This window comes from Typopeltis vanoorti, chromosome 12, assembly GCF_054136105.1.
Source record: "Typopeltis vanoorti isolate ZY-2024b chromosome 12, IOZ_Tvanoo_1.0, whole genome shotgun sequence".
Lineage (NCBI taxonomy): Eukaryota > Metazoa > Arthropoda > Arachnida > Uropygi > Thelyphonidae > Typopeltis > Typopeltis vanoorti.
In genome coordinates, this window is record NC_143560.1 from 78,658,499 (window position 1) to 78,673,335 (window position 14,837).

The following is a 14,837-nucleotide window of genomic DNA, read 5'->3' on the forward strand; positions in this document are numbered from 1 at the left end:
TCTCATCTTATGTGGAAAGGACCTCTGAAATCCTACCACTGTTTTCTTGCAGTGACTTCACTCCAAAATGCTAATATGGTTGGGTCTTAACACATTTCATGCTGCATCGGTTGCCGTGCAGAATAATCAGAGCCACATTTAGGGCTTAAATAGAGAGTCCTGTCCAAGAATTATATTACAGTCTCCAACAAAAGTCAGTGATACTATGAATGAGCAACACAAAAGGTATAGGATTAATCTTAGAAAGAAACTTTACATAGGCACATGGAATGTTCATGGTCTACAGATGAGAACTCTTGAGATTGTCTGTAAAGAGATGGATAGGTATAAAATTGACATCCTGGGAATTACAGAGACCAGATGAAATGGAGAGGATCACTTGAAAAGTCAGGATGGAGCTAGTTTTTTACTCAGGTGGTGACTCAAAGTATCATGGGGGTAGCTGGCTGTGATACTGAAGACAGCCAGAAAGAAGCTTTCTTGGTTATAACCCTGTTAATGGTAGGATACTCTCTATTATACTTAAGGTTCTACCTACCAATGTATCAAGAAGAAGAAGAGAGGGAGGAATTCTGTGAAAACGTACAGACTGTTTTGGACTGCCTACCAAGGAGAGACATACTTTACATCTTAGGGGACCTAAATGCAAAAGTGGGAAAGAGTATGAAAGTTAGGCTGGAGTATGGCATGTTTGAACATAACACTTGTGGTGAAAAATTGTTGGAATTTGCCCATGCTAACAGATTAGCTATTACCAATACCTGCTTCCAGAAACACCCACAACGGAACTATACTTGGATATCTAAATATTGATATGTCAAGGCACCAGATTGATTACATCCTGGCTCTCCAGCAGTGAAAGACAAGCATCTCTGATGTGCATACTTGTCTTGGAGCAGATTATGGTACAGACCATCAGCTAGTAAGAGCCAAAGTAAGACTAAGACTCCAAAAACTTCCAAGTCAGGCACATCCCACTAGATTGGATGTGCCTGATTGTGGTAATGTGGTAATTTCTAGTGGATTCACAGAAAAAACATCAACTCAGTTGGATGATTTTTTGAAGACCGATGAGAAAAACTCACCAGAAATGCTTTTGAAAGGAGTCAAGGTGATAATACATGATACAGCCAAGAAGTATCCCATCCCAATAAGAAAACCAGGAGACCCATGGGTATCAGATTCAACAATGGAACTAATAAAAAGAGGGTGGTTGGAAAAACAAAGAGACACAGGGACTGAAGAATATAAGAGAAGTCAAAAGTCATAGAGAAGTCAAAAGAGCCATCATGCAGAACAAGGAAAAGTTCTATACTAATAAATGTAAAGAGTGAGAGGCACAATTATAAATGGATGTTTTATTTAGCTTGTGATCTAAAGCACAAGTTTAAGCCCAAATTGAATGTCATCAAAGACAGGAATGGAACATTACTAACAGAAAAACTGGAAATCAAAAACAGATGGAAAGAATACTGTGAAGAACTGCACAATAGAGTGGATAAAGAAAATTTGGAAGAGCCCTCTCACCAGGAAATTGCTATTTGGAACCTCCTCCATTTAGGCATGAAGTTGAAAGCGCAGTTAAGCAGCTTAACAGCAATAAGGCCCCAGGTGCAGATGAAATCCCAGCAGAGTTAATTAAGGCAACAGGGGACGGAGGGATAAGAGTGTTTCATAGATTGATTACAAGAATATGGGAGACAGGATCATGGCCTAGAGACTGGAAGTCAGTTTTCATACCACTACATAAGAAGGGAGATATGAAGGCTTGCACTATCTCATACAGAAAAATTTTATTCAAGAACATGCTAAATAGGATTGAGACCAAAGTTGAGGCAGGATGCCCAAGGAACAAGCAAGTTTTAGGAAAGGTAAGGGCACCAGAGATCAGATCCCTTGCTTTAGACAAATCATAGAAAAATATAAAGAATTCAGACTCTCTCCAGGTGTTTCTTAGACTACTCTAAAGCTTTTGATTGTGTTCAGCATGTGAAACTGTGGGAAGTAATGAAAAGAATGGATTTTCCTCAACATACTATCAGTTTAATAGCCAAATTGTACAGGGAGCAAGAAGCCATGGTAAGAACAGGTGTTGGATTGACTGATTGGCTTCCGGTTGTAAAAGGAGTTAGGCAAGGATGTTTACTTTCCCCTCACGTGTTTAGTATATATGCCAAAGACATCATGTGTGAAGCCTTGGATAAGCTCAAGACAGGAATTAGGATAGGTGGTAGATTGATCAGTAATCTGAAGTAGGCTGATGATACCATACTCCTCTGTAATGACAAGGAAGAACTAGGACAAATTCTTGATAAAGTTAACAAGATCAGTAATAACAGAGAACTTCAACTCAATTCTAGTAAGATAAAGATTACAGTTCTCAAAGGAAATACAAACAGGAAAGCTTTTGAGAAACAAGTGTACCTTAATGGAGAAAGAATTGAGGAAGTCAGCAAGTTTGAGTACCTGGGATCCATTATTAATGTGAAGAATTGTTGTTCAGAAGACAGAAGAAGAAGATTAGGAATGACTAAAACAAAGTCAGAGACTTGTCTAAAATCTTGAAGGATGGATCTTTCTCCATTGGAACAAAGTTGAGGATTTTGGATGCAGTTGTTTTTCCAACAGCAACGTATGGATGTAAGACTTGGAACTTAAAGAAGTCAGCATTTGAGATGTGGTGTTATATAAGGCTGTTGAGGATATCATATACTGAAAGGCATACAAATGAATGGGTGTTAGAAAAGATCAGTAGAACTTTAAGGCTCCTTAGGGATATTGACAGAAGAAAGTTAAAATATTTTGGACACATTGAAGGGATAGAAGGACTTCTCAGAACAGTAACAGAAGGTAAAGTTCCTGGAAAAAGAGGAACAGGTAGACCATCATTGTGATGGATGGATGATGTGTATGTGGAGCAACTGATCTTCAGAGAGTTGAAGCCTCCAGAAAAGCATACAACAGGACTACACGGTAAGGCCTGGTGTGGCATATCACCAAGCATCAGAGTGACCATATGGCATCTGTGGATTCCCAAATGTGAACATATGGATGGAAGTTTTTGGTGCATTACCCCAAATGTGAGAAAAATATTCTAAGAGTGGGATGATGTGATATTTGTAAAGTGTAAGAAATGTACAGGTGAGAAGTAATGTTTAAATGAAAGAAGACACCCAAGTTTATTAAAGGCTGAAGAGGCTATGGATGAGATGTGTTTGTGCCAGAAAATGGCTAGATGTTAAAGCTAATGCAAGAAAATTGATTTTGACTAAAGAACAGATATTATTAAATGTAAAGGGGAAGTGCTATAAGATTTTTCTTCTGAAAAGTAACACAAGATTATGTTTTGTAGTGTTCTCACCCACTAAAGAATGGTGAGATCAGTTTAGAGTCACTAGTTATGGACAATCTATAAGCTAGAATAATCTGAGCACAAGGTTTGTTGAATGAAAAAGAAAAATAGAGCGCGCTATCATCAGTAAAACTATGGACAGAATTTGAGATTGAGTGAAAGTCATTAATGTATAGAAGGAACATTGGCAAACGCACAGAGTCCTAAAAAGGATACCTTGGCTTTACCAGTGAAATCTGATGGGAAGAAACCACCCACCACAAAATATGATGAATGACCAGAGAGGAAACTAGTAGCTTAAATGCAAACAAAATACAGACCACAAGATGATAGTCTGGTAAGAAGGTCTCTACATGAGGCCTGATCAAATGCCTTGGAAATGTCAAGAGCTTTTCTCATGGCTTGTATCTGAATATTAGTAAGGGTACTGTGAAATGAGGATGGTGCTACTAAGACCCAATAATTAATTATAAATCACCACATTGCTGATCAATAATAAAGAATTAATAAGAAATTAGTAATTATGAGAAAGAAAAAATTCCTTTGCAATGATCAAAGGAGGCTAGCTAATTTTCTAGAAATGGAGTATTGTCCTGTAGTGAGAACAGTGACAGAGCTATATAGCAAATTTTAGAGTATTTGAAAATACTTTGAACTTTTTTGTTACTCTAATCATGGCTACAATAAAATTTTCTACAGACATGTGAACAAACACATTTTATTGTGAATTTCTATTATTACAGTACAATTACCATATCTTCTGAATGAATTAAATGGTCTTATTTTATTACTTTGGCATTATTCAAGAAAATATATTTTAAATTGGAAAGTAATGGAGAAATGAGGTTTATTACAATTGTATACGATACTGTACTACAGAAATTATTTTACAACTCATCATATACAATTCATAAATGAATTTATGAATTTTATAAACCTTTTAATTCAAGTCTCCTACAGCAACTTACTTCCACAAGCCAAGCCCAAATGCAACTGAAAAGCATAACATAACAGATTTGAAAAGTGGTGAAGTAGTTGACATGAGCATGACAACTGAAATAGATCTCCTGCAATGAATCTTGCAGCTCTGGAGACCTAGTAATAATAGCTATATATTACATAATAAATGCAGTAAAGCACGATATAAAAAAATCTTGAAATCTACACACTTTCCTATATAGTTCCATCTCTAAGACAGTATTATTTATGGAGAAATTCTTCTTTTTTTTTTCAAATCAAATTTTTTTTCTTAATTAAAAAAATTGATTTTTATCATATCTGATAAAAATCACACATGATAAAAAGTTATTTACATCACATATGATATAATAAAGTATGATAAAATAAAAAATAATATCACATATCATATGTGATACCACTTCTGAATTCAAGAAGAGCGGATGTGGTGTTCTGTATAGCTCCATCACTTGTGTGAAGTATCCTTTACAGGGGCAACAAAGATTTACTTTCCAAATTTTTGTGTTCGTTTTGTAAATTTCATTAAAAATTGAAAAAAGTAAGCCACTGGATAATATCCACAATTTATTAACACAAACTTCTATGTAATAACGCCATTAAGCCTTTATTATGTAAAAACAAAATTATATATTTTCTGCTTCTTTTATATTTTGCTATCATTATTATATATGAAATAGATTTAATACTTATCTGGTTCACAACTTCTTATCTAGTTGTTTAATGTAGTTTTAAAACTTACTTAAGTAATAAGGTTAAAAAGCAAGTTGCATAACTTGGCTAGCCAATTTCCGATATTATTTAAAGCGGTTAAAAAACACAGTGGTATCATAAATCAAAACAACACAATTTTCAAAGTAGCTGGAAACCTAAAAATATTTATAGCATACATATTATTTTGATATGGTTTATGAATAGGGTTCATTACTCATCTTTTTACTTACATGGGTGTAGGAATCGCTCCTCGACATACTCCTCATTAAAGGAAACTGAAGTTCGATGTTTTTTAACTCCACGTCTTCTATGCTCATTGTGATGAATTGCCTGTAATTAATGAAACTATAATGAACATCTATTATTTATCAACAGTAATTTGGCTCATATAATTACAAAACTTTTCTATTTTGCATAAAAATGCATAACGCTCATTGAATTATTTTCTCATTTATACAAGAAGTAAATATTCGTGCTACAACTTCAATTTCTTACAATAGCACATAATGATATGTAACACATGAAAAGTATCTTATATAGGTAAACATTTTTCGTTGTTTTAACAAAAAAAGTACAGCTTAATTAATAATGCGCCTTGCAAAATAATTAGAATTACATATAACGTACGGAGTATGTAAATTTTCATTTAAATCTACTATACTTAAATTTACATTAATGATACGGCAGCAACAAACTTACGTAGCAAAATATCCACCCAAAGTTAACGGGAATGACCTTAGACTGAAAATCGTAGGTGAATATTTGCAACCGTTGCGCCCTCTAGTAAACTGAGGTCACAAAATAAGAAACTTTAGCTATTTGGCTAAGGCAATGTCATTAACTTTAAATTCTTAAGAGCTAACAGGGTTACCAACCGTTCGTAAATTTGCACACACCGTAAAAATTAACCGAAATTTGAACTTGAAATGTCTATAAAATTACATCATAAAAATTCCAAATTTTTTTCGAAAGTATCATGTCTGATTCGGAACTTAAATTTATGAAGTTGAATAGTATAATGTGCAATTTAAATCTATGAATAAACAGAATTTTTATTATTATTCAAGCTTCCATGGAGTCAAAAGACTCATCGTGGATTTTTAAAACAATGTTTAAAACATTTTTAAAACAATAACTATTTTTTTTATTTTCATTATTTACTAATAAAAGAAAAATGCTGCCGCAGACGATTAAATAAAATTAACTATTATGCAGCATAATGCATCACTTTGGTTAGTGTTGTGTGCTATTACTAAAAAAAGTTTGTTCTATATATATGGTTACCTAGCAGGTAAACCTTTTCTTTTAATATGCTAGCTGCAGAGTCGAAGTGCACTGTGGTATAGATTTTCGCAAAATACTTCACTTATTTGGAAATTAAGGTTTTCAAAAAAAAAAAAAAAAAAACTTTTTTTTTATGAAGATCTAAAGTTACACATTATGCGACATCTTTGACGCAAAGTTTTTCATTTATTTAACCCATAACCCTACTATTGTATGATAAGAGTGTCCAGAGCCTTTCGTAGTGGTTAGGCATTAAGGTATAGCGCATAGCTTTGAAATAAAGAAAAGAAGGAAAAAAGTTTGAAATAAAAATCTTCGTTGTAACTTTAGTTTTTGATTCCCTGCATTTAGGGTTACAAGTTCTGGTAGTTGCACCTCTGCTTAGGACTATTAATCCCTGGAGCCAAAAGTTTCGTACTGATTATAAATACTATACGTTGAGTTGAGATTAGATTAAAAAAAAATCGGTATTTATAAGCAGTATCAGTTCTACTTGCAATACTTCTTCCCTACAGAAATATTTTTTATTTATTTTTGTAAAACAAAAATATATAGCCTCCGTAGCTCAGTCTGTATAGACGAAACCCGTGAATCGAACCCAGGACGGAAAGACCTAGGTTCGATTCACCTCACTAAAGGTGAGTTAACCGCTCTCATACGGAGATGGGGGATTTTCCCTCCCGGAAACTGTGGTTTTTCGTCCCTCAGAGGCAAACCGTCTCCGTGAACACACACATACACCTCTACAGACAAAAATATCTCTCCCCTCAACGTTAACCGCTCTCATACGGAGATGGAGGGTTTTTCTCTCCCGGAAACTCTAAAATAAGTCAGTTGGAATCGTACGCGTAAGGTTGTATCATGTAAGAAGGCCAACCCCAAATAGATGGGATAAGGAAGAAGAAGAAAAATACATACCGGTATATATTATTTAAAAAAATCGGCTAACGCCTTTTATTTCCTTATAGAGAGTAGGCGAGGCCTTTTAACCAGATCTAGCTTTTGGAGACTGAGTGAATAGTAATATAATAATAATTTAATAATAAGTTAATAATTTAAAATTAATTGTTTATTTTTATGTTATAGATCAAATTCCATCTTCAAAAAGTTATAGCTAAAATGGCCTCGCCTACTCCCTTTGGATAATAAAAGTATACGAACAAAAAGTATACAGAGAAAGTATAAAAAACCTGTTTCGTAATATATTAAGCCACTAAAAACTGAGTTAATGTTTTATTTTTTTTTTACGTTCAAGATAACAAAAGAAGTGGTTGATTTTAAATCAAAATAAAGCACCTAAACCCACTCTACCATGAAAATACCAGTTTGATCAACCAGGAAAAATTTTGACGCTGCATTAATGTATTTAGGTGGTAATCTCTTTTCATCGCTTTAACACTATCTTTCTTTCTTGAAACTTAAAATGTCTTAATATGATATATTTAGTTGCTAGAGAAGATTTCCGAACTTATCTAACTCTCGATCCACTCAGAGTATTGATGTGTTATAGTCTTCACTGGTATTACACAAGAATATAATTTTTTGGCATCTTTAATTTAATCCATAAAATGTATTTTAAAACTTTATCCACAGTTCACAAAGAGGGTAATAAAGAAATTTCTTGATTTACGAGTAGATTTAGCAAAAAGCAGTAAGCCAGTTACCATAATTCGAAGACTGGTTGATAACTTTCGTTTTCTGCATATGAAGTTAGACTGCAGGTACTTTCTCTAAGCCTTTCTTCGATAGGATTCAAAGTCAGTCATTCATTCGTAATCATGGCCGCCCCTAGGAATTTTGCCATCCCGTGCAGTGGCATATTTTGCCGCTCCTTCCCCCTTATTTTTCGTATAGTTTATGCCAAATTTGTCGCCCCAAAAAAAAAACTTGCCGCCCCTTGCAAATGCACGTTTTGCACCGTCGTTAGAGCCGGCACTGTTCGTAATGTCACACAGGGTTTTTCCTTCAGAAAACTCGGAATTTAAGCACCGCATATCATCAAATGATAGTCTCTCTCTCTCTCTCTCTCTCTCTCTCTCTCTCTCTTGAGAGCTTGAGATTACTCTCACTGGAAACTGACTGCCTACTCGCTGTCTTCAAAAAGTTAGCGAGGATTAAAAGAACTCGGGGAATAAAACACGTTAGATTTATTTAAAAAAAACCCAACAACTAACGTCTTTTATTCCCTTATATGTAGTAGGGTAGGCGAGGCTGTTTTAGCCTATAACTTATGTAGAGTGAGTGAGCAGTTCAATCGTTTTTATTTTATACAATGAAATTTTGCTGGAAAACCCATGGTCTCGATATTAGACAAGAATTTTGGGAAGTAAATGAATCTTCTTATTTTAATGCAGGTAATTTCCGTAATACGTTAGAGTTCAAAGTACACGACATTGAGAATGGTTGGAAAGGCCATTGCACTAAACCTGAAACTTGCATGATGTTTTAATCTGAGACACAGAGAAGAGAATTGATCTCAACAGTGTAACAGAAAGAACTGCTCAAGAAAAGATCTAATATGTTATGAGTGGAATAGATTGTTTGTTATTTCTGTGTGAAGAGGGCTGTAGAGTATTCCTGTTAGCAGATGAACAATTTACTCTAGATCGCTACTGGTTTAAAAAAATTACAATTTTTGTTAGCTTATTCCTTACAGCAAATACTTCAGCTTCTCTTCCAGCTTGGTCGGCAGAATTGAAAAATGGAATTCAGTTCGAGTGGTGGACCTTGGTCACTGATAAAGATGACTTATCTGCTTGGATAGTTGAACTAGCTACAGAAAATCAAGCTTCACGACAGAGGTCTCTAAACAAACTTTAGAGAAATGCTACCACTCCATAGCACACGTTTTCCGTTTTCTATTCAAATCAGTTATAACTAAACGAGCATCACACAGGAATTTTGTAATCTTAGAATCCTGTGTGATGCTCATTTGGTGATAACTAACGGATAAGTTCTTTCTGTAAAAGAATTTTAGTGTCTATGGGACATTAAAATGCTGAACAATAGAAGAGAATATATAGATTTGCTAACACATTGGCCGATCATGAACTATGACCACTGCCTTATTTAAATTAGGATATAGAATTTATAAATAAATCCGCTAAAGCATTTTATTCCCTATAGAGAGCAAGCGAGACCGTTTTAAACTGAAGGGGAAGTTCAATCTCCACAAGTAGTCAATCAGAGATAGCTGGCAAAGCTAAACGCTAATTATAAAACGCATCCGGCGAAGAGACGATAAACAAGTGCCACCATCTCATGGTCTCTAACCCTAACAGTATATTATTTGTTTGAGATAGCATGGGTTCTGCAGTCGATTTTCTTCAGTTTAGCGTAAAAAACCTGCTTATTCTTGACCGAGATTGACTAACTCGGGAACAGGTCGAAAAAAGTACTAGAAAATATTCCTCTCTGAGGCCATTAGATTCGAACTGAAAATGGCTCTCTTCAGGTGGCCTAGCGCTATGGGTATAAATACTGCTTCAACAGGGCCACATAGGCACTGATATAGAATTATAAGGGAATTATTTGATATGAATCGAGATTCAATTATATATGATTGTTACAATGTATCAAATGCTACTTATTGTTGTAAACTATGCAGTGAGTGTGTGTATATGAATATATACAGCATATTACATACTATCTACCAATAATTGTCCGGACACCCCCTGTTATTTGAAGTTATGGTGCATTTCAGATTGTTAATAACATAAAAACCGGTGTACAGATAGTAGGAAACAGTATTTCGTCATAGCAGTTGAATACAGGTGGTATAGCAACACGATCTAAACTCAGTGACTTCGAGAGAGGTGTCATCGTGGCTTGTTACGTTGGTGGCATGTCCATACGTGCCATTGCCGCTCAACTGGAGCATCCAAAATCAACGGTTGGCGATGTGATCAAGAAATGTAGACGTTCTAGCATCAGCGGAGGAAAACACCCAGGACGGCCACCGAAAATGTCTGACAGGGACAGGAGGGTGTTAAAATGGGTGGCACGTAAAATCAGGATACAGTCGGCATTGACCATCCGTGATGAGTTCCAGAACGCCAGTAATACCACGGTGAGCACTAATACTCTACAAAAAGAACTCCATTTCTGGATTTCCACGGAAGAGCAGTGGCACACAAGCCGAACATCACAACAACGAACAGGGCGGCTCGTCTGGTGTGGTGCAAAGAGCGTGTGAACTAGACAAGTGACCAGTGAATACGGTACTTTGAAACGATGAATCAAGATTCAGTTGTTGCCAGTCTGATGGCAGGGTGTGGGTGTAGAGACAGCCTGGTGAATGAACTCTTGTTACCACAGTGTGTTGTACCCGCAGTAAAGTTTGATGGTGGAGGAATAATGGTGTGGGGTGCATTCAGCTGGTTTGGAGTGGGACCACTGGTCGTTGTCTGTGGTTCCATGAAAGCTGCTCAGTACCTTGATATTCTGGATAATGAGGTGCTGCCTACACTGTGGGATTTTTTTATGGAACGGACCGTGTTACTATCAAGATTACAATTCAAGATTAATATCAAAGTTACAAGCCCCATGCCACAAAGCTGCAGCTGTTATGGAATGGCATGAAGAAATGGATGTTAAACGACTGCGCTGGCCCGTGCAAAGACCTCAACCCCATCGAACACCTGTGAGACGAATTGCCGCGGCGATTAAGGTCCAGAGCAGCACATCTTCGATCTGAACTCAGTGCTCCTTTGATGGAGGAATGGAGACAAATTCCACCTGATATCTGCTGCGCATTAGTGGAAAGCCTCCCTCAAAGGGTGCAGGAGGTAATCAAAGCCAAAGGTGGGCACACTCGATATTACGGTTCGCCTGCTGGTATCAATTGTAAATTGCTAAAGTGTTCAGACAATTATTGGTAGATAGTCTATATTATGAAAAACTTAGGAGAGATGCTATCTTTGATTCAGTGGTATCGGTCTCAGCAGTGCATGGGAAGCTTTGAAAAGATACTTAAATCATGTGGTATCCCTAGTATTCGAAGAACAAATAGGATGAGAATGATATGGATATGTATGTTATTAAGCAAGAGATCCATAATAATAAGAAGATGCGGAAGGAATATCGTGAGAGTAAGAGTGAAAGAGGAGTGAAATATAAAGTGCAGGCCAGAAAATTGCTAGTAGTGTTCGGAAAGCTAAGTATGAATATGAAAAGAAATTGACTGTGCAGGCTAAAGACAACCCAAAAGAATGTTATTTATGCTGCAAGTAAAAGAAGGAAGGAAGGAATGATGAAAAATAACTTTACTGAATGCAGATGGAGTAGTCTAAATAATGAGTTCTCACTTGGCCAAGGTTTTTACATGCACCAGTAACTGGTGTGTGTAAAACTATATTGGATAAAGAGATAGAGCCGCATGAGGAGGTTCTAAAGTTGTTGCATAATCTGGATAAGAATTGGGCATTAAGCACATATCAGTACATATGCTAATGGAATATTCAGCCAAACTAGCTGACCTGTTTGTATAATTTAAGTCTTAGCTAAGGAAAGATTCCACAGGAATGGAAAAAAAATGTCTGATAAAACCATTGCCCGAGGGTGGTGACAAGACTGTCTAACTAGCGACCTATTAGTATCCCTGGATTAATTGTAAAGATTTTAGAGAGCTTTGTATGAACTCGCATACAGAAATGGGTGGACAAACAAAATACACTTTGCAAGGAACAGCATCGGTTTACTAAAGAGAGGTCAGAGTAATTTGCTCATATTTGATAATAATATTACTCTCAGTTTGATAAATGGAATGGTAATGGTAATGTAAGCGCTATGGTAATGTTGGACTTTACTAAGGCATTTGATTGGATACAGAATGAAAGACTGTTGCATAAACTACAAAATATGTATTGGACTGTAACCTATTGGCTTGGATAAGTGGGTGGGTGGCTGACAGACAGGTATCAGAAAATGGTACATGGGAGTATGAATCTGCCAGATTTAAGGCCACCAGTGATGTGCCCAAGAGATCAGTTCTTGGAAAACTGCTCTTTGATCTATATATCAATGATAGTGGAAAGTGTCGCATAGGAGATCTGGAATTTTTTGCTGACGATGATAATGATGGAAAGATAAGCAGGGTAATCAGACATGCTACTGATATACAACATTTACAGGTTAATATGAATAGACTGGAAGTATGGGCAAACTATAATGGCTATTATTTAAATGTTAGTAAGTGTAAAGTTATGCACTTTGGCGTGATGAGATATCCAGCGGTATATTAAATTGATGGGATTGTGCTTGGAGAAACTTACGAGGCTAGAGATTTTGGAGTTATGGTGATAGGAATTTGAAGTTCAAGAGCCACATAGCAAAAATAATACAACCCAGAGGATATTTGCGATGTTGAAACAAACAGTGATATGTAGAGATATAGTCATTTTTCCTCTTTACAAGGCCTTGATACGATGGCACCGGGAATACTGTACGCAGATTTGGTCTCCTGGGTTCAGAGGGGATAAAGAAGTTGTGGAAAGAAGAGTTACAAAGTTGATATCGGCATTATGGAATGTAGATTATGTGGACAGATTGAGAGTCTGTGCACTACAGACACTGATAGACAGAAAAAAGAAGGGCGATATGATAGAGGTGTATGAAGGTTTGAGAGGGCCTTATAGAATATCGATTGATAAAAGCTTTCAATATAGAGAACATGAGGAGAAGACAAGGGAACATCCGTGGGAGGAATTAAGTTTGTATGTGCGGTTAAGAAAGAGATGAGAGCTAATTTTTTTCTCTCACACAATCGTGAGCGAGTGAAACAGTTCCTCTGTTAAAGAATCTAGTGTGAATGAGTTTAAGATTAAGTATGACAGCTGATGTGGGTGACGTATGACTTCCTTGATAAGTTTTTTACTCCCTGAATATCTCTGAATTCAGTGATGGAAAACATCTTCTACCTCCTACAGTAATGTATACTGAGTAGCGTTTTTATGTTAGAGGCGTACTGGATTCTAATAAGCTTTTTCTTTGATATTATGTTACTTAGATTATTAATCTACTGATATTTAATATATTTTATATAAAATATTTGAAATAATAATAATAATAATCAGTAAATGCCTTTGATTTGTATTTACTAAATTAATTCATTAGGGTAAGCATGTATTTTTTTTTTAAATTTCGATAGTAATGAAAGTTTACTGTCGAGTAAACTTTCATTATCACCTTTATTACAATGTACGAAACCGAGTCTCATCAACTTGAACATATTTTTCATAATTACAGTAGAGAACATGCCTTCTGTGATTGCTTTGCCTGCATTATATTAAAGTAAACTGAATGTGTAATAACTCTTAGTGGTAAGTGTCATATTTGTGGTCGTCCTATACGCCTACTCGCCTTGTACGCTACGACATAATGATGAAATCTTATATAAACTATGTTGGAAAATGTATTTGGACACCTTACATGCCATGCAAATTTTGGATCCTACCACATGCAAATATTCAGGGAGTATCTGCGTTAGTCTGGTAAGAAAAGGTGGGATGTGCTGCATGTTTTGCACTGTACTCGATGTCAAGGTGTCACGATCAGCTGAACTGACAGACTTCCAACATGGGTTGGTAGTCAGTGGTCTTTCTGTCAGTGACATTGCTACCCATCTCAGTATACAGAAATCCATCGTTGCTTATATTATTCATAGATGGAAAGTGATGAAACTACCACAGCAGGAAAATGCCCTGGGAGGCCATCGACCGAGATCGGCGAGGTCTTTGAATGTTCGCGCATCTAGCAAGTCATCAGAGGCTGACCTCGCAGTCAACCTGGAAAATACTGCAGGGACTTCTGTCAGCACTAGAACTGTCTACAGATAATTGCATGCCTCGGGTTACCACAGCAGAGCTGCTGCAAACTAGCCATACATCATCCCTCAAAAACTCTGCCTCCTCATATGAGAATGGCTAATTCATCTTCAGCTGAAATCCCCGATAAACGTTCTTCACGTCCTAGACTGGATTCAATCTCAATTCTTTCCAGCCAAAAAGCATCATCGAAGTTAAGTGAGCTATGGAACTTTTTTATATATATACACACTGCATGGAAAGAAATCAACGGACACCATTGTGCGAAGGACAAACTGCCATGGCTCCCACCTTAATAAGATGTAGGACCTACATTCGCTGCGATCACTACAGCAATCCTACGGATCATAATTTCCACAAGCGTACGATAACCATCAATGGGAATTTTGTACCATTCTTTCTGTACGCATGTAATGTGATCCTGGACTGTTGTGGGGCAGACGTCCCTTGACATCAGGTGACACTCCACCTCATCACACAGATGTTCAGTGGGGTTATGATCAGGGCTCTGTGGAGGTCAGTCAAGTGTGATGGCGTTCATATCCGCAAACCACGCAGTCACAACATCAGCTTTATGATACAGTGCATTGCTTTCCTGAAAGAGACAATGGTCAGTTCCAAACTTGTAGAAAGGCTTATGTGTTCGTCGTACATGTTGTTTAATTTTGACTGTATATATCAGAATACAG

At 36.5% G+C, this 14,837-nt stretch overlaps 1 protein-coding gene across 5 annotated transcripts in view; it reads right to left on the reverse strand.

Moving 5' to 3' along the window:
- Positions 1-14,837, reverse strand: part of LOC150100913 (protein NDRG3-like) — a 398,002-nt gene that overhangs the window by 302,906 nt on the left and 80,259 nt on the right. For all 5 annotated transcript variants that reach the window (XM_090401073.1, XM_090401076.1, XM_090401074.1 and 2 more), the window contains one exon: positions 5,272-5,371. In XM_090401073.1, coding sequence (XP_090257199.1) covers positions 5,272-5,371 — 100 coding nt within the window. The remainder of the gene's footprint in view (positions 1-5,271; positions 5,372-14,837) is intronic.